The 23,065-nt window shown below is 41.8% G+C and overlaps 1 protein-coding gene across 6 annotated transcripts in view; it reads left to right on the top strand.

The window, feature by feature from the left end:
- The window catches only part of ST3GAL1 (ST3 beta-galactoside alpha-2,3-sialyltransferase 1), a 66,819-nt gene extending 50,633 nt beyond the window's left edge, over positions 1-16,186 (top strand). For 5 of the 6 annotated variants that reach the window (XM_015856350.2, XM_015856352.2, XM_015856353.2 and 2 more), the window contains exons 3-7: positions 2,330-2,526; positions 6,584-6,763; positions 12,524-12,569; positions 14,020-14,139; positions 15,331-16,186. In XM_015856350.2, the coding sequence (XP_015711836.1) occupies positions 2,330-2,526; positions 6,584-6,763; positions 12,524-12,569; positions 14,020-14,139; positions 15,331-15,504 (717 nt within the window). In that variant the 3' untranslated portion in view covers positions 15,505-16,186. The remainder of the gene's footprint in view (positions 1-2,329; positions 2,527-6,583; positions 6,764-12,523; positions 12,570-14,019; positions 14,140-15,330) is intronic. The other variant, XM_015856354.2, reaches the window with a different exon arrangement.
- The last annotated feature ends 6,879 nt before the right edge of the window (positions 16,187-23,065 follow it).

Here is a 23,065-nt window from a genome sequence, read left to right as displayed (position 1 = left end):
TTACCTGTTAGCTGTAGGTGCGGCCATTTGTTTGCTTGGCCTGGCTTTTCTACTGTCCTGAAACAACCCTCAAAGTGGGCTGAAGGAATAATGAGAAGGGGTGAGTTATTGTTACTAACAGGATGCTATGATTGATGTCAGTTGTCAGCATTGCCCAATGGACTCAGAGCTGTGGTAGTCCAAGCCCTTCATCTTGAGCCAATGCTCAGCATCAGCTGCAAGCCAAGACAATAATGGATGGTAACTTCAGTCCAGCAAGAGTTTTGTGCTGACTCTTTTTAATGAGGACCACTTTGTGCAGTCCATACGCGTGTGTAGGTTAGCAATGGTTTGTAGGAAGATGAAGTTGTTGGTGGTGGATAGTGACAGAACAAGAGGGAACGTTTTAAAGTAAAAGAGAGGAAATTTAGATTAGATGTCAGGGGAAAATTTTTCCTTGTGAGAGTGGTGAGACCCTGGCAGAGGTTGTCCGAAGAAGGTATGGTTGCCCCTGGTAGCGTTTCAAGGCCAGGTTGAATGGGGCCCTGGACAGCCTGTTTAGTGGGTGGCAGCTCTGCTCATGGCAGGGTACTGGAACTAGATGATCTTTGAGATCCCTTGCAACCCAATCCTTTTTAGAATCATAGCATCAGAAGGTTGGAAAGGACCTACAAGGTCATCTAGTCCAACCGTCCTCCCATTACCGTTGCTACAACAAACCACTAAACCGTATCCCATAGCTCCTCATCCAGACGACTCTTGAACACTGCCAGGGATGATGACTGCACCACCTCCCTGGGTGGCCACTCCAGTGCCTGACCACTCTCTGAGAGAAAAAGTTTTTCCTAATGTCTAATCTAAAACTTCTCTGGCACCACTTCTGTGATTTTATGATTCTCTGAATTCTTTAGGTAAGATTTCTCTGTCTCCTTTGTTCAGAGTCCTTGGCATTGTTGTCCTGTATCTCTGACCTATATGGACTTGTTGTTCAATTCAGTGTAAATAAGGTTTCTTTACATAGATCTGTGAAGAGACGACACGTAATTCTGCTGATCAAACAGAATTTACAGTCATAGTTCTTTATGTGTACACAGAGAGAGTAGGACAGGTTTACAGATCCTGGTGCAGATGGGAGAAAAGTGTCAAAACTAAAGCCAGATCACCCCAGGTAATTGCTAGGAGTCATGGGAAAAGGCATTTTTCCTCCCTCCCTCCCTGTCTTTCCTTGGCCTGGGCTTGCATAGCAAGGGCAGAGCCTTTTGGCGGATGTTGTCTTGGATCCATTCTCCTTTAGGGAGCTTTCCATTCTACTTGTGAGCAGGTGACACCACAAGTGTGTGCAGTGCTTTGTGTGAGCATGCCAGCACTCACAACCTTTTTAGCAGCCCTCAGAGTGCAAATTCCCAGAACGGGAGTGACTGTAACATCACCTGCCTGCACCTTGCCAGTGCCTTCACCATCTGGCCATTGTTTCCACCACGCATCGCAGAATTGATACAAAGAGCTTCCCTCCATGGCAACAGGCACAGTGACCAAGATCCGGGGTGGTTTCCTTCATCCTTGAGAATTTTTTATATGGTTTTTCACCTCCAGCTCTTGAGGTTAACTCTACTTTCCTAGAGTTTTCTGTATTGCACCAGCATCTGGCTTCTCTGCAGTCTAGAACAATAGAAGTGAAAACTCACTGTCCCAATTCAGGCATATGCCAAAACTTCAGGGAAGGGTGTCTATGTCTACCCTTACTGTCTCAGCCATACTTCTGTACTCCATCACGTTACCTTAGACTGTTTTGTCCTTCCTAGGAGAGTTCAACATAACTTATACATGTTGTAACAGAAGATACCTAGTCCAAGGCATACAGGCATTGGAATGTGTGGAGTCACCGACCATGGGAGTGTTCAAGAAATGTTTGGATGTTGTGTTGATGAATATGATTTAGCTGGGAAGTATTGGTAATGGTTGGATTAGATGATCTTCTAGGTCTTTTCCAACCTTGATAATTCTGTGATTCTGTGACTTCAGAAGAACTTTAATTGTGCTATGGTCAGCCTTCAGAAGAATATGTGATCTGTTCGACTATGGCTAGATAGAGACCAGGGATGTGAAGCAGTTAATGGAAAAGGAGGAGAAAAGTGAAAGCAAATTTTAAAAAAAGTAAATGGGAAAGGGTTTTCCGTGTTTTTCCTTCACATTTGAAGCTCCCACCTGTAACATATACTATGGGAGACTGTGTCTTCAGCAGCATGAGCAAGGGTGGTCTTTGGGAAGACATTTGAAGTCATGTCTAGCTCACAGAGAAGCTGGCTATATTAGTATAGTGGTAACCTGGAGTGATTTTTCTCCCTAACAGAAACTGCAAGGAGAGAAATCTCCAAAGAATATTAATGATACTCTCAAGGAATTGTTTGATATCATTCCTGGGGACAGGGACCCACTGCAGGAGCGAGGCACTTTCTCATGCAGACGGTGTGCCGTCGTGGGCAACTCCGGCAACCTTCGTCAGTCTCAGTATGGCCAAGAAATTGACTCCCATGACTTTGTGCTCAGGTAAGCAGGCATCACCTCAGCACCAGAGGTCTCTGTTGTTTGAAGTTTTTCTGCTATTTTCTGGGACAAGACAACCAAAAAGATCGCAAGGACTATCTAGCGAAATTGGGTGCTTACATACAGGAGCATAAACTATATGTGTTAAAGATATGGCCTCTTGCTTTAGTCCACAAGTAAAAAATGACCTGCCTTGGATTTAGGTAGGTGTTGATATTGTAACTTATTCTGCACAGTTCATTTAAAAAAAAAAAAAAAAAAAAAAATCCCTGAAAAAATGATAATTTTGGGTAAACATTATCTCTGTACCTAGTGCTTACAAATGATATTTTGCATACATAACTGACTGTATCAGATCTTTCTTTCTTGCTCTGGTTTACTTATAAGCAGTGGTAGGTTGAGAAGGCCATAGTCACTCAACTGACAGTTTAATGGCTAGAGCTACTATGTTAGGGAACACATCCCCTCTGTTGTGACAATGAGCGTTGTCTATTTTTTCCTGCTGAAAGACAAGGAGACATGAGTCAGGCAGAGAGAACCATCCAGAGGGCCATCAATATATCTGGGCTAAGTTCACCTTGCCAGGTGTCAGGAGGCAAGAGTTCTCTTGACCACAGTAGCCCAATGCTTTCTCCAACTCTACACCACAGCTGGCAGTTCAGTTCAGGGAGCCTTGAGAGCAGGTCAGCAGGCCTTGAATGGAGAGACTGTTACTGAAAATACAGTGTGTAGATTCATAGAACGACAAGGTCAGAACGGACCTACAAGATCATCTAGTCCAACCATCCTCCCATTACTGCACTACAGCAAACCACTAAGCCATATCTCATAGCACCTCATCTAGATGCCTCTTGAACACTGACAGGGATGGCGACTCCACCACCTCCCTGGGCAGGACATTCCAGTGCCTGATCAGTCTCTGAGAGAAAAAGTTTTTCCTTATGTCTAGTCTAAAACTCCTCTGGTACAACTTGCAGCCATTTCCTCGGGTCCTGTTTGTTGCCTGGGAAAAGAGGCCAAGACCCTCCTCATCACAACCTCCCTTCAGGAAGCTGTAGAGTGTGGTGAGGTCTCCCCTGAGCCTTCTCCATGCTAAACGATCCCAGCTCCCTGAGCTGCTCCTCGTAAGACTTGTGCTCCAGACCCCTCACAAGTTTCATTGCCCTTCTCTGGACAATTTCCAGGGCCTCGATGTCTTTCTTGTAGTGAGGAGCCCAAAATTGAACACAGTACTCAAGATGTGGCCTCAACAGTCCTGAGTACAGTACTCTCTGCTCCTGCTGGACACACTATTTCTAATACAGGCCAGGATGCCATTGGCCTTCTTGGCCATCTGGACACACCATCAGCTCATGTTCAGCCAAGCAGTGACCAGCACCCCCAGGTCCCTTTCCTCTTCACAGTTATCCAGCCTCTCAGCCCCAAGCTTATAGCGCTGCATGGGGTTATTGTGGCCAAAGTGCAGGACCTGGCACTTGGCCTTGTTGAACCTCATCCCATTCACCTCAGCACAACAATCCAGCATATACAAATCCTTCTGAAGGGCCTTCTTACCCTCAGGCAGATCAACACCACCTCCCAACTTGGTGTCACCTGCAAACTTACTGAGGGTACACTCAATCCCCTCATCTAGGTCATCAATTAAGAAACAAATAAGATGGGCTCCAGTACTGAAACCTGGAGGACACCACTTGTCACCTCCAGGTCACTAGCTGGACTTTACTCCATTAACCACTACCTGCTGGGCATGGCCCTCTAGCCAGTGTGAAATTATGCTCTCAGAAAGAGTGCAGTGTTTAGCTGGAAGCATTTGAAAGTGAGTCAACAGAAGATCAGCACTATTTAACTGCTAGGCCACCGTAAGCCTCTTTGTTTTTGATGTGGCTTGGATACCAAGATATGTTTGATAAATTATTTCAGGGATTGCTTCCTTCATTTGAGTGCCTTGCCCTCAGCAACAAATACCTTCTCAGAGGCAGTCAGACAATCATATCTTCACATACATGAAGGGAAGAGCCCCCCACCTTAATCCCACAGGTTGTAAATGTGTGGCAGTGGAGGTGCATTTATGCTTAATTCTGTGTTTCTTGCTTTGGAGATCACACTGTGTGTGGACTTTCTTACCTTGCCTGGCCTACATTTCCATAATTCTTAGAGAAAAGCCTGGCAGGCTCTGCTGGAATCAAAATTGAAATTATTTTTATGGTAACTGGGGGACGTGTGTTCCCTGTAGCTGTGCATCCCTGGCAAAGAGGAAAGTCTCTGTGATTTAGAACTTATCGCGCTTCTCTCTGACTTCTAGTCATAGAATCATAGAACCCTTAGAGTTGGAAGGGACCTTCAGTGATCATCCAGTCCAATCCCATTGCAGCGAACAGAGACATCCACAGATAGATCTGGTTGCCCAGAGTCTGATCCAGCCTCACCTTGAAAGTCTTCAGGGACAGGGCATCTGCTACTACTTTGGACAACCTGTTCCAGTGCCTCACTCCCTCACTGAGAAAGATTTTTTTCTTACACGTGACTTCTAGTTTAGCTGTCTAAAGCTAGATCTGAATGAATGGCACAAGGTTTTAGGATCTGTTAAAGAACCTTGTGCAGAGGAGGTGGCCACTCCGTGTGCTAATCAAACAAATGTTTGGTGATCTGATAATTCACTTGCGCATGCTCTAGCAATAGATCTGAGGGTAGGAAAGAGCCTGTGGTGACGCCCTTCCTTCCATACACTGTGTTTGAGGTCACTTTTGTTTTATCGTCTGTTTTCTGGACAAAGGGAAATCCCAGTCCTTCCTGTTGAGACTGCGTGTGATTGCTGCCTTCCCCTGTGCCTGCCAGCCCTTGCTGTAGGTATGGGACACAAACCTGAGAGCAGGTTGCGTCCATAACTGAGACACAGTGCTTGGCTTTACCTTTAAAGAAAACACACAGTGTATAACATACTTCAGATTGACTAATCTCAAGATAGAAGTTTAGGAATTCTTATTCTTTATGTAGTATTTTTACGCATTACAATGAGGATCCCTAAAGCTTGCAAGGAAGAGACAACTCATCAGCAACAAGTCCATACAGTCCAGCAGGATGCTCTACCTATGTTACTAACTTTCGAGGAAATTAAAAGAAGTTTAACTAATTCACATGGGGGAGCACTGCAAGAATGCAACCTGGCTTAAACCTGCAAAAGAGAATTTACTTCCCCATTAGCAGTGTTTGCAGTGAATACTGCAGTATGTTATCCAGCAATGCATGATGCCGACCATTGTTTCCTCAGCTACATCCTTTCTTGTCCTCCTGCCAGGAGATGAGCTTCTGTGTCTACAGGAGATTCCTCTGGGCAACAGAGAAACTTATTTTGCTAAGAGCCAACTTGAGGGTTTCTCTTGATATTGTATTGTACCATGGAGACATGCAAGGCCAGCCACACTGTAGGGTTCTATGATCTGCAGACTGGATATAAAGCAGATATTATCAGGCTTTGAAGATGGTTCTTTAGTGCTCCTTCTTCCCTAGATAGATGATCAAAGTTGAGGAAATGAAGGATTTGGCAGTAGACCCTGCATTTGCCACTGAGAATTTGGTGCTTTCTCATGAAAGGACCACCAGGGGTACTTGGTGCTTCTCATCATAAATAGCATGGTTTGTTACTTGCACCTTAGACATCCAAATACACCTGAACAAATGAGGCAAATGGAACTGCGTGGAGTTAAGTTGATGGATTTGAGGGCAGCAATTTTCTCACCTGCAAGAGGTGTAATTAATACATTGATTCAGGTGAGAAGATATGTGTCCTCATGGGTCCATGGCTCTGTTGACTAATTCTCTGCTGACTGTAAAGGGTACCCAGGGACATGCTCATAGAGACCCCTTTGCAGACAAACCCAACTGCACACTAAAGCCTGTATTTTATCTGCTATTTGGGGATCCCTACACCTGAAGAGCCTACATGCAGCACTCTCTTGAGCCATGGGAAAATTTTCCTGACACTTCAAGCAAGAAAAATCATGTTTGCACCAATCTGATTCATTTCCCACTTTCTCACTCTCTTCTTATTTTTGGACTGTAGAATGAACCGGGCACCCACCGTTGGCTACGAATCAGATGTTGGGAGCAAGACCACCCACCACTTTGTTTATCCTGAGAGCTACAAAGAGCTGGCAGAAAATGTGAGCATGATCTTGATCCCTTTCAAAACCCTGGACCTACGCTGGATTGTCACCGCTCTCACCACAGGCACTATCAACTTGTGAGTAAGGGCAGTCCCAAGCAGACAGGCTGAAGGATGGGAGCTATGAGGGTATGTGGAGCTCCCCTGCAAGTTAATCAGAAGTGGGGATTTGCCAGTGTAGTCTTTTCACTCCTTTAGCAACATACGGTACAGAGGTAGGCATGCTAGTGGTTAGTCACTTAGCAGAGGTCTCAACCACCCATGTTATCTTGCTTGTGACATTTTGGTGGCCAAATGATCCTTCAACATATATTATCCCACTTGCAGAAGAGGACAAGGAGACAGAGAGGAATCATAGAATTGTTTGAGTTGGAAGGAATCACAAAAAGTCATCTAGTCCAACTCCCCTGCACTTAACAGGGACTCTTACAGGTAGATCAAGTTGCTCAGAGCCCCATCCAGCCTGACCTTGAATGTCTCTATAGAGATGAGGCATCTGCCATCTCTCTGGGCAACCTGTTCTTGTGCTTCACTATCCTTATTGTAAAAGACTTTTTTTCCACATCCAGTCTAGAGCACTCCTCTTTTAGTTCGAAACCATTTTACTTGTCCTGTCACATCCAACCTTGCTAAAGAGTCTGTCCTCTTCCTTCTTACAGCACCTCCTTTAGGTATTGAAAGGCTGCTCTCAGGTCTCCCTGGAGCCTTCTCTTCTCCAAGATGAACAGCCCCAGCTCTGTCAGCCTGTCCTTGTAGCTTGCAGAATGTGCAGAATGCTTGTGTAAGGCAGCAAGAGCATACATCATAGAACATGGCGCTTAGACATCCATCCAAAACTTCTTCCCTTGGGCGTGTTGATCAGAAGCTCAGTGCATTTTACCTGGTCAGAAGACGCCTACTTCTCCCCAGTCTTCCCAGAAAGGCCCTGAGGGCTTAACACTTGCAACATTTCTCTGAATATAGCCATATCCATATGTAGGAAAGCTGGATCCATGTGAGGTCTATTGCATTATTTTGCTCTGAGGCTCACTCTCAGGCTGGAGAGCCCCTTCAAATTCTCTCGCTTCCTCCACTCTTTCTCATACTCTCACTACTTGCTTTCTACCTGCTTCAGAGAGCAAAGCCACCATTTGAACTTTCTGTCTGGTGTTATTGTTATTTCCTGATGGGAAATTGTCTCGAGTCAGGTGCTCTGGCACAAATCCGTATCAGAGCTCAAATGTACAGTGGAGGTCAGAGTGGGGCCAGGTCGCTAGTGGGATCAAATCTGTAGCTAACAGCAGGGCTGAGATCTTAGGGGGTCTTCTGGATGGGCTGCAGCAGAGAAGAGAGATAGAAAATGAAAACTTGACTGTACTATCAGCTGTTACCTGAGCAGTTTTGATCCTTTCTAGATTTTTTCAGCAGAGGTATAGCAATCCTGCCTCCATCCTTCTCAAGAAAATCAACTCTTCCTCCTTCGTGTGACTCAGAGCCACGTGGCTCAGGGCAGAGGGAGAGGTGGAAATGGCTCATCCTATTCTGACTACTCAGTTCAGCTCCCTGCTGGCTGTTTTGGTGTCCTCCTTTGTCCTGGCATTCAGTGCCTGAGTCTGAACAAAGACACAGAATCACAGAACCATGGAATGGTTTAGGTTGGAAGGGATCTTAAAGCCCATCCAATTCCTACCCCTCTGCCATGGACAGGGCTGCCACCCACCACATCAGGCTGCCCAAGGCCTCATCCAACCTCATCCTCTCCAGCTTTCCTATAAGCCCCAGTCATCCTTGCAGCCATCTGTAGACCCGTTTCAATAGGCCCACATCCTTCTTGTGCTGGGGGGCTCCTGCAGCATTCCAGGTGGAGAGCAGAGGTGGGTTCTCACATCCCCCATAATGGATTTTCAGAGAGAACAAAAAAGTAATTGTTCCAAGTGAAGAAGCAACAGCTCTTTCTTCACCTACCCTGGGACTTTCAGTGGAGAATAGTGGTGATGTAAGAGGTAGTATTTGGGTTTGGTGTAGATGAAGATAGAGTTACTCTCTGTATCCTTGACTAGCTTTTTCCGTCTCCTTTTCCCATTCATGCCCTGCTCCCTGAATTTGCCTCAGATAACTCTGCTGAAAGCTGTGAACTTCTCCTCAACTTTGCCACAACATCTTTGCTCTATCAGTATGAAGGTGTCTCAGGATAGAGTGGCACCTCGTGACTGACAGCCATGTAGAGGAGACAACATTGTTTCGTGTGGTGCTTGTGTGACTTGGCCTTAAATTAGCACATTTTACCTGGCAATAATGTGCCACAATGATATTTGTTCTCTGTTTCTTCCTTATGAGTGCTTTCAGATTGAAGTGCATTTTTGGCAGCACTAGAATTAGAAATGTAAACAAATCTATGTTTCTTCTGGGTGCTTGCTAGCAGATTCTCTCCTCCCATAAAATGACTTCTCCTAATCCAGAGAACGAACTAAGTGATATTTGTACTGTGCATGAAGCTGTCTGCTGGCTGTAAAGCCACAACCTTGTAGGACTGCTACACACAGATAGCAAGAGCAGGTCAGATGGTTTTATTCTAAGAAATATTTTAAGACATTTCAACCTTTGTCCCAATCTCAGAGTCTCAGAAGATGAAAAATGTGCAAGAAATTTGTTCCTCTTGACTTGGGATTAAACCTCCTTTGCATTTCTAAGGAAAACTTTTTGATGCGACAATAAATAGAGTTTTAATTCTTTTATAGTTTTTCTCTTAGCAAATGATTTTTTTATTTGCTTTTTGTTTAACTTTTTGTTAAGATTCTCTTAATTAGTAATAAATGTTTTTTCATTTCTTTTTAGCTTTTTTTTTTTTCTTGTCATCAGCACTTAATATATCCAGTCATAAGTTGCCTCAGAAAAATCCATTTTCAGAAGACAGTCATAACTCAGATAAATCAGCCCACTTAGAAAATCAGCTAAGAAATATCACTGACCTTTTATGCAAGGCTTAATTCTTTTCTTTCATAAGCTATATTGATAAAAAAGGCTGAAAAACCTGGATCTAAACTCTATCAGGAAGCAATGGAAGGCTCCCAGCTGCTTTTGGTGGCCTTTGAATGAAGCCCCTTGCGGCATCTTTGTCAAATATATGTCTGTGCTAGGAAGAGGAGCTTGCTGGGGGCCAGTTTGTAGTCACTGAATCATTAAGGGTGGAAAAGAATACTACATCTAGTCCAACCGTCAACCCATCATCAGTTTCTGCTGGCATCACCCATCCATGTTTCCATCACTGTCACTGCTCTGTGCCCAAACTGCAAAGCCGTTCCTATGTTCTGTGGAGTATTTACCTTTCATAGGTCACAGCAAATGGGTTGCAGTTAATGGTAAAATTTGAGTGAGCCTTAGCCTGGCTGGAACAGATAATTGGTTAACTACAAGTCAATAATAGGAATTAGAAATCAGCACATTAAGGGAAAAATATCTCTGCTTAGTAAGTTGCAGGATATATATTTATAATCAGATTGTGGTAATAGGCTTGGTAAGCAGCTGGTGTAAATCAGTATGTATTTACCACATGGAAGAAATAACAGTGTTTTAAGATTTTTGCCATACTTGTAGCAGGGTAATTGCACAATCAGTTGGCACATGCTGGATAATAAAACCAGAAAATCATAAGCACAGAAATCATAATAATACATTAAACGGGATTTTAGACTAATGGTGTAAACCTCTGAGGATGCATAATGTCAGTGCATAAGGAGACAGCTGACAGTACATTGGTGGAAGAGAGAGGATCAAATAAAAATAAAACCCATCTGAAATTTGATGTTTTGAAAGAGAAGTGTTCAACTTCTCATTCCGTGTGTGCGGACATTATGTGTTTCACATGGGCTGCATAGTATCAACCAAGGTTGGGCTAACAGCACTCATACTTAAAAAAGGTAGGCATCGCTGTCGGTTTGACTTTTATGCTGTGTTTTATTTTTGGTGTTCTATTCAAATGAAATGATAAACTCCTAAGACTCAAATCTGTGAGTTAGCTTATTCACCTGCCAGCAGAGAATCATAGAATGGCTTGGGTTGGAATGGACCCCCAAGGATCACCAGGTTCCAACCCCCCTGCCATGGGCAGGGCCACCAACCCCCAGATTATATTATATTATTATTATTATTATTATTATTATTATTATTATTATTATTATTATTATTATTATTACTATTATTGTATTTCATACTTCTTTTTTAACTGTCCAAATTAAAAGCCAAATGAAAGGTACTCCTATAATTGATGGCTTATTGATTCTTTCAGACTTCTACCACTTGATTGGTGGATGTCCTATGACAGTGTGGATCTCTAGAACTGATCTATTTGCTAAAAGACCACAAGCATTCTGGCTGCTTAGCAGCGCAGGTTTTATATAAGTTTAACAGTTGGGGTCTCCATTTGGCTTCAAGCAATGTGCCAGTACTCTATGCAGTTGTAGGAGATTTTGCATCAGGACTTGGGTATTGCTTCTAAAAAAACCATATCCCATAATAAAGAAGATTGACATCAAGTGACAGGAGCTAAGGGAGTGTTGAGGGTGGATTAGAGCTGTCTGCCAATGTTATCTTAAACGCTTGAACTGGACCTGGCCACATGCCTATGAAATATGGTCTCCTTGTTTGCTCTACATCACTGTCATCTTTCTGGAAAAGACCGACTATTTATGCAATAGTGAGATTTTATCAACAAGGAAGTCCTTTCTGTCCTCTTAACCACAGAAGGGTTTGTGAAGTTTGCTTTTCACGATCAGAGGCAGGCACGGAAACAGGTGCAGGGGCGGATTTGCTGATGGCAGACAGAGAAGTCTGCGTAAGTGTCCCTTGCTCCATTAGCACTGACAAACCCTGTATATGTCTTGTGTCATACCTGTAGGGACAGCTACCCACCTGTTCCTTCTCCTATTACATCCAGCCCAGAGTAGACATCTCAGGTCAGGGTGCCCAAAAGTAGTTAAGGAAATGAGGACTGGATTACCAAAAATCACACATAAATGTTTAGATGATGCTAATGGAAGGCTCTGTGCAGTAAAGTATACAGGACATGTTTTGGGATGCACTCCTATTAGAAGGCCAGTTAAACAGATTTTTTCACTTGACACAACCTTGGGGAGATTTTTTTTCAGCACTCGTGATGAGCTTTGCAGTCTCAGCATGTGCTGTTCATGGGACACAGAGCAGAAAAGACTTTTTTGTTCCGAGACATGACTCGTGATTTCAAGCCAGTCATAAGATATGATCCGAAAGGTTTACGCTGGGGAACTGCTGGCAACGATCTGCATCCCCCTGGGAGGCAGGGGATAGCCTTGTCGTGAGGGGCTGTGTATTGGGATGCCTGAGTTGCACATAACTGCAGAAATGAGCTCTGCTACCACCTACTCTGAAAATAGTGCAGCAGCTACAAGTATTGGGAGGGGAAGGGTCTCCCCCTGGTGGTGAACGTTATTTCTGCCATGAAATTAAATGTAAGACTGTTACCAGCATGCAAAAGCTGCAAAAGTAATGGTCCAAGAATTAAAAGTCATAATCTCTGTGTCATAGTAGCTGTGTAGTATATGCTCCACTACATCCTTGGTGTACTAATGTCAATAATTACCTTGAAAATGACAAAAAAGGAGTGTCTTTCTATAAACCATGCTTCAAAACAAGCTCAGATTTATTTTTTTTTTTCATGCTCTAGTACTTAATTACAGCCTAATTTTCCAACCAATTGCTGAATTTGTTGCCTTCAAACTATTTGAATGTATTACTTTATGTTCTCTCTTTGGAAATAAATGACTTTTATAATGTGCTGGGTTTTCACTAATGCTGGTTGTTGTTGCTTATTTTTTCTTTTAACAGCACATATGTTCCTGTTCCAAGGAAAATCAAAGTGAAGAAAGAAAAGGTGAGCAGTGCTTGTCTGATAATTTGTTCTTCTGGTCCATCTGTAGATCATTTGCCTCTTCAAGAGGCTGCAAGAATCCAAGGAAGTGTTTAACATCCATAAAAGTAGTGGCCAAAATACACTTTTTGCAAGACTCGGACAAGCAAAAGCTGTATCTCCCATGTGTTAATATCACAAGGACTGGCACAGTATGTTGTCAGTCACAGAGAATTACGGTCGCAAATTAAAGTGCATCCTTCATTCACCGTTGGATTTGGTCATTCACTAAAGATTTCAGATGAGGCCTTTTTAACCACTATCAGTTTATGTCACTCTACTTCAACTATGTTCCTATATGTGGTATTAAATAATCATCCAGCTCACTTCTACCTGTGATGATGGACACATTAACTTCTTCAAAACCCTTGTGCATTAGACTTTGGGAGGTTGTTAAAGTGGTGTCACAACTGTGTAGCACTAGCCTAGCCCTTGGCTGGGGATATTCAACAGTTTCCCAAACAAGAGAGACAAGAAGGATGTATTTTCTCCCACACTGTGTGATCCTAAGCACCATTCGAGAAGCAATTACACACAGATAAAATATCAGCAATTAACCCCTGACTCTGTAAAAGAAAAAGCCCTGCAGCTAACCAGATAGCACTGAAACACTGTCACTCTAATTCCAAACGCAGCATGGTGAGAAAAGCCTCTGTCTTCCTGATTCAGTGCAAGAAGGTTGAAAACAAAGGCTCCCACCAGTCTCTGGAATCACTGTTCTATCTTGCCTGTTCTAAATTGCTATTTCCATTAGATGACCCCAGAATTTCCCCAGGAGACAACAAAGGCTGATGTATGTCTTGCTAAAAAAAAAAAAAAAAAAAAGAAAAAAGAAAAAAAAATAGAAAAATAACATGTTTGGGAAATAGCAGAAATGCAGCTGATGCTCCCTGATAGGTTTCTTGGTAGTTTATATCTGACCCTCAGATTTGCTTTGACCTATAAATATAGACACCAAGACACGGCATGTGTTGCAGAAGTAGTTGCTCATACAGCCTCCAAATACAGCATGGTATCTTACATTTGCTTTGCTCAGGCCTCAGACTCCCCAGAGCTCACCTTCACTATGGCAGGATGCTGCAGGGAAAGTTGAATGTGTAGTTTTCTTTTTCTTGCGCAGTCTTGTACCCATTGGTTTCAGGAGAAATTACTTGGGCTATATGTTAGTGTGATCAAGTGGGGTACTGAGTCTGAAGAAAGAATAGACACGTGTAATTGCATGTGCAAAATATGTAATAAGTTTAACTATGGGACTTTATGGTTCTCTTTCACTTGTCCTTAAAGAATGCCTATTATTCCTTTCTGTCATACTTCCCTACCCCAGTGTCACTTACGGATGAAATGCTGCAGTTTGTTTTTTGTTTTTTTCCCAGAGGTGTTTTAATAATGAATCCATCTCTCCAATTTTGTCTAGATCCTGATTTACAATCCATCTTTCATCAAATATGTCTATGAAAACTGGCTTCAGAATCATGGGAGATACCCTTCTACAGGCCTTCTTTCTGTGATATTTGCACTCCATGTATGCGATGAGGTAAAGTCTGGCTACATGTGGATATATGGGTTTTACATAAGGAGTACCACACTGAGCTGCCAGAATCATGCCCTGGCCTTTTCTTGCCACCTTCTGTGCCTTTTGCTTCTTCAGACAGATCCAAAGTCCTCAGTAGCATTCAGATATGCTCAAGTGACAGTCACTGTTTCTTTTAATGTCAGTGACTGATGGAGTTTAAAATGCATTTCAGAGAAATTTAACTGAGCATAAAAGTTGGTAGTCCATTTGGAATTAAAAGATGTACAAATATGGATTGTGTCTATATCTACAATTAGTTGCATATCCATCTCATCAGTGGAAGCCCGGAGTATATTGCCTGACTTCAGGCACTCAGAGACATTGACAGTGCCCTGAACATGCCCTGTACCTCCAGGTAACACTCCAGAAGAGTGGGAGCTAATGACACTGGCAGAAACTGTACCATGGCAAGGCAGATAGAATGGGCAAGTTGGGTGGAGACTGGTTTCGGTCAAGCAGGCAATGAGCAAAGCGTTGACATAAATAGTGTAAAGACACTTGTATTTCAGTGAGTCCAGGTGTGGCCAGATTAGAATGCTTGTTTGATGGGCCATGACTCATGCCATATCACCACACCTAGTTTACATTAAAGTCAACCATGATGTTTGAACTTATCACCAGAGGAGACAGGAATAGCAATTGATGAGTGAGCAGCTGGGAGAGGAGAGCCCACAGGAGTACAGGAGTATACACACACAAAAAGCTTAATACCCATCTGACACTGGATCAGAAGTGATTGCAGGGCTTGGCAGAGGTCATTACTTGGAAGACCAGGAAGAAAAAGAAGATTGTTCTACTTTTTGTGTCCTGTATCTGATACACAGGAGATTCTCAACCTAGGTGGCTGACCTCATGCTTAGGGAACAGGAATGTATTTTCCATATCACTAAACAAGAAGTCATGCCTTCAGATGTCTTTTTGTGTCTGAGTATGGTAGTTCTCAGCATAGTGTAGGGTGTAATGTGCCTTGATTAGGCCTTGGCCTATTATCCTGTGGTGGCACCATCTCAGTCAGTGGAATAGCTTTGTATAACAGTGATGTCATCAGGTGGTGATGTCTGTAGATGTACTGATAATCAAGAGAAAGCTTTCAATATTTCAGATGACCGATTGCTTTCCATGCCGTAACAGTAGTTCTCTCTTATTTTCTAGGTGAATGTTTATGGTTTTGGAGCAAACAGCAAAGGACACTGGCATCACTACTGGGAAAATAATGCTTCAGCTGGGGCTTTTCGAAAGACAGGTGTCCATGATGGGGATTTTGAGTCCAATGTAACTTTGACTCTTGCCTCCATTGAAAAAATAAAATTTTTCAAGGGCAGATGACCCTAGCCACAGGGACAAGCAGGGGCTGCAATTTCCAACATGCAGCAGTACAAAGCTCAGTGAAGATGATCTGGATGCCAGCCAGGTTTGAAGGTGTGAATCTGGAGTGGATTCGGAGTGTCACACTGCTGCAATGCTCACCAGAGGGAGCTTGGCCAAGGACCAGCTTCTATGCTGCTCTTGATTTGCTATCTACAGATAGCTGGGATCTACCAATCAGTTGTGGGAATAAATGACATCCTGACTTACTCCTTAGGCTCTACCTGTTGCAATTCAGGTAAACCTGGGCACAGGAACTGCTGTTTGTATGTCCATTTTTTCCTTGACTAAGGCAAGAAATCCTTGAAGGACATGGAAAATGTCTTCTGGGATTTGACACTTACTAGAGTAGCTCTGAACGTCATAGTAAGGATTACCTCAAAGAAATGAATTCAGTTCTGCTGTTAATCTTCTTTTTGAATTCTCTTCTGTTTCCTCTGTTACTTCTGGTTTTATGCACTACAAAGCAAAAACATGATGAAGTTGCCTGGAGTAGTAACTGTTTCTGCCATTGCCACATTCTTCATTGATGGCATCTGGAAAATACAAATCAAATCACCTGTGATCGTTACTTATTTATTATTGATTCCTATACAGCCATATTAAGAAAAAAAAAATACTGAAAACTCTAGGAAAAAGAAAAGAAAAGAAAAGAAAAGAAAAGAAAAGAAAAGAAAAGAAAAGAAAAGAAAAGAAAAGAAAAGAAAAGAAAAGAAAAGAAAAGGAAAAAGAAAGAAAACGAAAGAAAAAGAAAAAGAAAAGAAAAAGAAAAAAAAAAGCAAAAGAAAGAAAAAGAAAAACGAAAAGAAACAAAGGCATTTTTGCCCATTTAATTGTCTTGTTTTGGATTATATATCTACTTTCTTTTTTTTTTTTTTTTTGGTGGATAATTCTGCCAGATGCTTATGTTTTATTATAATCGGGTCAAGTTTGGAAGTGTGACCTGGTTGTCGGGCCTCTTTCAGTGGTTTACACGATGGCCTTTTGTAAAGTTTGTTTCAAGCAGGTGTGATTTTTTTTGGTGAAAATGGTATTGTTTTTACTTTTTTTTTTTATTAATGAAGGGGAGGGGAAATTAACCAAAGTAGATGCCTCAAGCAGTAATACTTTGTAAGTTGAATATGGAAAGAATATAGCTCTATAGTTGTAGCTTAAGCAACCAAAGCAAGGGTGATTTTTAAAGCGATAGCTTTTAACTTTTTTTTATGGAAAAAAATCCAAAATGTTCAGAGGAATTTTTCCTTTATTTTTTACAAATATAGAAAGTGGCTAATCGTTTTCGGGACATTACCTTGGAAATGGAAGAAATAGCATGGTTGGAATACAAGACAGTGACATGGTAGGTGATGAATCCCTTGCAACGGTAGCAGCATCCTATGAGACTCTTACACAAACTGATCCTACACTGTAAGCCAGGACTTTGTCTCTGCAAGGAAGGAAGAATGAATGCGTTATGGGCAGAGCTTCTAGAAAGGAGAGGAGAGCATGTGGAGTTTTGCCATCTGCGATTTGTCTGGATTCAAAGCGTCGAAGAATGAAGTATAGCGCTACTCGAGAGTCGCGGACGTGTGGGCTTGTGCTTCCCAATATAATGAAAGAGAAATTTTGGATTGTTGAGCCAGTTTTCACGCCTGGTGGGAAGCCAATGGAGTTCTTGCACAGACTTCAAGGGAATTGTTAGATCAGGCTGGAAAAAAAAAATGGCATCTTTCTTTCTAATGGGATTACAGTGGTATGGGATATTGGAGTAATTAGAAATTGTCATCTAATGAACCTGTCCTTTACATGGCACAGTTGTGACAGCACGTCCTTAGGGTGGATAGGCATTATTGATGTGAGCATCATGTGTGAGGACCTGGTCTGCACACCAAGTGGGATGCTTGTGTGGTACAGTCAAGAGTTTGTCTGACCAGCTTTGTATAGCGTGCTCCCGTGCGATGCAGGCAGTTAACATATGCGATAATGAACAGTCCTAGTGAAATAGTAAGTGTCTCACAGAAGATGAAACTGCTTTACCCGCACATGAGTATAATGGACTTTTATAACATAAAAAGAGACATGGATTGCAAACATCTATACGAGGAACTAAACTGTCTTTGATGTACAGCCATCATAACTGCTTCGTTCGCAATATGGAGAAGGGCTGGATTTTTCCAGATTTCATTATGAGCTGTTTGTGATCCTCATGTGAGGAAGACTCTCCCGGCTGTTGCAGTCAGCAACTACTTCACTTGTCAAAAGTGGAGCAATTCAACATGCTTGCACATTTCTACTGAATCTCTTGTTTGTTTTGACTTGATTTAACCACACTATTTAAATTGCTAATCATTATACTTCTGGGGAAGATGTCGCATTAATATTAGGTTCAAGCAAAGACAACTTTAAGAGGAAGAATTTCTTATGGAAGACTCCAGCAGGAACTTCACCTCTGACTGGATTTTGGAGATATTCTTTTTAAACACAAACCGTTAGTTAGGAAGATATTACAGTTTACTTTCTCGCTGATTTCTTCTCGTCAAGATGCCAGTAGACTGGAACATTTCATTGCATGTTCCAGTCATTTATCAGAAAAGATGGGGAGGAGAAAGTTTGTGGCTCGTTACATTTCCCATTGATTTTTTTATGCAAGTGGGCAAGCTTGTCGTCAAGGAAAAATAAACATAAACAGAAAACGAAAGCTATCATTCTAGTGTTTTATTATAAAAGTTCTCTGATGACTCATTGGAATCAAGAAATTTGTCCAACTTGCCCTGCAATATTTGCTTCTGCACGCACCTACAAACGCTCTTGGCTATATTGTTCTGTAGATAGATTTAAAAGTCTTCAATCTGTGAGGAAGCTAAGTTTGGCATTGTTTGTAGGATCTTTCACAGAAGGTCGTAACTGTGTCAACCACTGAGGGTGACTTTTTCAGAGCAGAGAGGAGAGGCAGAGGGTAGGACCTTCACAAGCTGTAGGGGATGAAGTCAGGACAGTCCACATAGCATTGCGCATTTGCTGTGTCTAAAGGAACTTTTAACGCGTCCTTTACGTGACTGACTGCTCAATCAGTTCAAAGCCCTTTGGGAATAAGTGAGAGTACAACAAGTGAATGCTGAAGGAAGAAGTTCATTCCACGATGAGTTGGAACGACTGGTTCTGTCCTTCCAGCTATCCATTTTTCTGGTTTATTTTGGTTTAAAGAACAAGCAGTTGCTAAACATCAACACGTCAAGGCATCATAAGTCTTCTCAGCTGTGTTTACACGCTTGAGAATTCGCCCTGAAGCACTCTTGAGTTGTGGTGTCGTATAACACAAAAGCAAATGTTCGAGCACTTTTTTTTTTTCCGTTCATCGTGAACCAATTTTTTCTTTCCTACTTTGTCTTGGACTACATACATTGATTATGATAATATTTTGTTTTGTTTTGTTTGCTGTAGATGGGTGGGGAGTCTCAATCATTCTTTGACGTTTTAGTTTATTTATTTTGTTGTCAGTAAATGACTGAATCAGAAAATAAATTTTTTTACTGTTTCCAGTCAGAGGTTGTTTGTGTCCAGCTCTTATCTTTTTCCCACAGTATCCATCCATGCAACCCCTAGGACCCATAACGGTGCAATTGGAGCAATTGCCCGTGTTTCCTTCTCATGACAAAAAAGCTTTCCTTCTCCCATGGAAGGAAACCATCACAGTCGTGATGTAGTGTTAAAGCGTTGATGTCTANAAAAGAAAAAGAAAAAGAAAAAGAAAAAGAAAAAGAAAAAGAAAAAGAAAAAGAAAAAGAAAAAGAAAAAGAAAAAGAAAAAGAAAAAGAAACAAAGGCATTTTTAGCCCATTTAATTGTCTTGTTTGGTTATATATAACTTTCTTTTTTTTTTTTTTTTGGTGGAAATTACTCCAGAATGCTTATTTTTATTTAATCGGTTCAAGGTTGGAAAGTGGACTGTTGTCTCTTTCAGTGGTTTACACGTGCCTTTTGTAGTTGTTCAACAGGTGTGATTTTTTTTAACGGTGAAAATGGTATTTTTTTTCTTTTTTTTTTTTTAATGAAGGGGAGGGAAATTAACCAAAGTGTAGCCTCCAAGCAGTATACTTTTGTAGTTGAAATGAAGAATAATAGCTCCTATATTGTACTTAAGCAAACACAAGCAAGGCTAATTTTTAAAGGTAGCTTTTACCTTTTTTTATGGAAAAATATCCAAATGTTCCAAGGAATCTTTTCCTCTTATTTTTTTACAAATATAGAAAGTGGTATCTCTTTACAACATCTACATTGGAAATGGAAGAAATAGCATGGGTTGGAATACAAGACAGTGACATGGTAGTGATGAATCCCTTGCACGGTAGCAGCATCTATGAAGACTCAATCTACACAAACTGATCCTACACTGTAAGCCAGACTTTATGTGCATTGCAGGAGGAATGAATGCGTTATGGGCAGAGCTTCTAGACAAGGAGAGGAGAGATGTGACAGTGGAGATTTTACATCTGCAGATTTGTCTGGATTCAAAGAGTCCAAGAATGAAGTTCAGGTACTCGAGAGTCGAGGACTGTGGGCTTTGCTTCCCAATATAATGAAAAGAGAATTTATGGATTGTTGACCAGTTTTCAGCTCTGGTGAAGCCAATGGAGTTCTTGCCACAGACTTCAAGGGATGTTAGATCAGGCCTGGAAAAAAAAATGGCATCTTTCATTTCTAATGGATTACAGTGGTTGGGATTTGAGGTAATTCAGAAATTGTCATCTAAGTGACCTGTCTTTCATGCACCAGTTGTGACAGCACGTCCTAGTGGATAGGCATTTTGATGTGAGCTCATTGAAGGCCTGGCTCTGCAACCAGTGATGTGTTTCAGTCCAAGATTTGTCCCCCTGACCAGCTTTTAATAGCGTGCTCCCCTTCAAGACAGCAGTTCATTGCATAATGACACAGTCAGGTGGAATATACGTGTCTCACCAAGATGAACTGCTTTACCCACATGAGTATAACTGGACTTATAACATGAAAAGAGACATGGATGCCAAACATCTATACGAGGAACTAAACTGTCTTTGATGTACACATATAACTCTTCCGTTCAGCAATATGGAAAGGGCTGGATTTTCAGATCTTCATTATGAGGCCTGTTTGTGATCCTCATGTCGAGAAGCCTCCTCCCAGCATGTTGGCCATCACAACTACTCACCCTCATGTCACAAGTGGAGCAAATTCAACATGCTTCACATTTCTACCTGAATCTTGTTTGTTTGATTGATTTAACCACACTATTTAAATTGCTAATCAATATACTTCTGGGAAGATGTCGCATTAATATTAGTCAAGCAAAGAAACTTTAAGAGGAAGAAATTTCTATGGAAGACTCCAGCAGTAACTTCACCCTCTGACTGGATTTTGGAGATATTTTTTAAAAAAACGTTAGTTGGAAATATTACAGTTTACTTTCTCGCTGATTTCTTCTCTCAGATGCCAGTAGTGGGAACATTTCATTGCTGTTCCAGTCATTTTCAGAAAGATGGGGAGGAGAGTTGTGGCTCGTTACCATTTCCCATTGATTTTTTGCAAGTGGCAGCTTTCAGTCAAGAAAAATAACATAAAAGAAAACAACAGCTACATTCTAGCCTGTATTATAAAAGTTTCCTGATGCTATTCAAATCAAATTTCCAACTTTCCCTGAATATTCTGCTTCTGACAGCACATACAAAGCTCTTGGCTCATATTGTTCTGGATAGATTTAAAGTCTTCATGTGAGAAGCTACAGTTGGCATTTTTCTTTCCAACAGCAAGTCGTAACTGTGTACCACTGAGGTCCATTTTTCAGAGCAGGAGGAGAGCAGAGGGTGGACCTTACAAGCTGTAGGATGAAGGACAGTCCACACCATTGCATTTCTGTTCCAAAGGAACTTTTTACGCGCTCCTTTACGTGACTGACTGCTCATCATTCAAATGCCTTGGGAATAAGGAGGTACCAACAAGTGATGCTGAAGGAAGAATTCATTCCCACGATGAGTGGAAGACTGTCTGTCTTCCAGCTATACATTTTCTGGTTTTATTTTGTTTAAAAGAACAGCAAGTTGCTAAATCAACACGTCAAGGCATCAAACTCTTCAGCTGTGTTTACCACCCTTGAGAATTCCCTGAAGCACTCCTTGAGTGTGTGTCGTATAACCAAAGCCAAATGTCTCGAGCACTTTTTTTTTTTCCTCTCGTGAACACATTTTCTTCCTACTTTTTCTGACTACATAATTGATTATGATAATCATTTTGTTTTGTTTTGTTTGCTGTGATGGTGGGGAGTCTCAATCATTCTTTGACGTTTTATTTATTTAATTTTTCAGTATGACATGAATCAAAATAAATTTTTTTACTGTTATCAAGTCAGAGGTGTTTGTCCACTCTTATCTTTTTCCCACAGTATCTCCATCAACCCCTAGGACCCATAACGGTGCAATGAAGCATTCCGTGTTCCTTCTCATGACACAGCTTCCTTCTCCCATGAAGGAAACCATCACAGTCGTGATGTCTGTAAATCGTTCCTCACTCCCAGAGGAAAGTTTAAAACAGCAAAACTTCAGGGTTTTGTACTGAAGGTTCTCACATTCTTCAGCAAGTTCAGTATTCCCAGTCCTAAATCCCCATAAATGGCTTCCTAACGTGCAAGAAGCTGCATTTGGGCCTCCCACTCTGACTTGTGGGTAGAGTTCCCTTCTCAATCTCCTTTAGGTATCTCTAGGTCTTACATCCATCTGATCCCAGTCCTACTGGACCTTCAGTAACTCTCACTAATTTGTCCTCTCCAGCTGTCCCCACAGTCACTTACGGAATAGGCTGTTACTTAGCAGAAGGTCTTACAGCCATCACATGATAGCTAGGCTCTTAACCTAACTGTGATACCAAAACCTTTTGCCTGTGGTTCTTACTTAACTTGGTCACATATCATGCCAAAGGTTGATGCTGCAGTTACTGAGATTAGAGGTTGGCCAGCCTCTAAGCCCACATGAAGCCCACCAACACCAGCACAAAGTTTCAAGAGTTTTAACCCTAAGTGCTTCCTTATGTCACTCTTCTTCAAACTTTAATGGTATTGGGAGCTTTTAAGCAAAAAACTGCAATGGTAAAGTCCCAGCTCACTCAGCCTTCCTCCCTGTCATACTCAGCAAAGCAAAATAAAACAGCTTGCCATTCAAAACTGTGCTTCATGTCCACTCACAAGAAGTACGCTGAAATGTAGATTCCAGGCCTAAGGTGATTCTGTATGGAGAATAATTCGTCTAAGAATGCAATCTAAAGACTCCAGAGAACAGTAAGATAGGTAGCAGCAACAAAACATCTAGACAGATGGACCAACTGCAGGAGTTGGACCAAGGCTTTTGTATACAATCAACTGAAGAAACAGCTACCCACAAAGACATGATATGGCTTCAGTTCATGGCATGGGTTCCTCTAATGGCTCACATTCAGGACAGCAATTAAAGCAATGAAAAGGAGGAGAACTCTCTTGCCACCTTTAAAATGTCTTCCTACTTGTGTCTCCTATAGACTGTCAG

This window comes from Coturnix japonica, chromosome 2, assembly GCF_001577835.2.
Source record: "Coturnix japonica isolate 7356 chromosome 2, Coturnix japonica 2.1, whole genome shotgun sequence".
Taxonomy (NCBI): Eukaryota; Metazoa; Chordata; class Aves; order Galliformes; family Phasianidae; genus Coturnix; species Coturnix japonica.
This window is presented reverse-complemented; position numbering and strand designations above follow the sequence as displayed.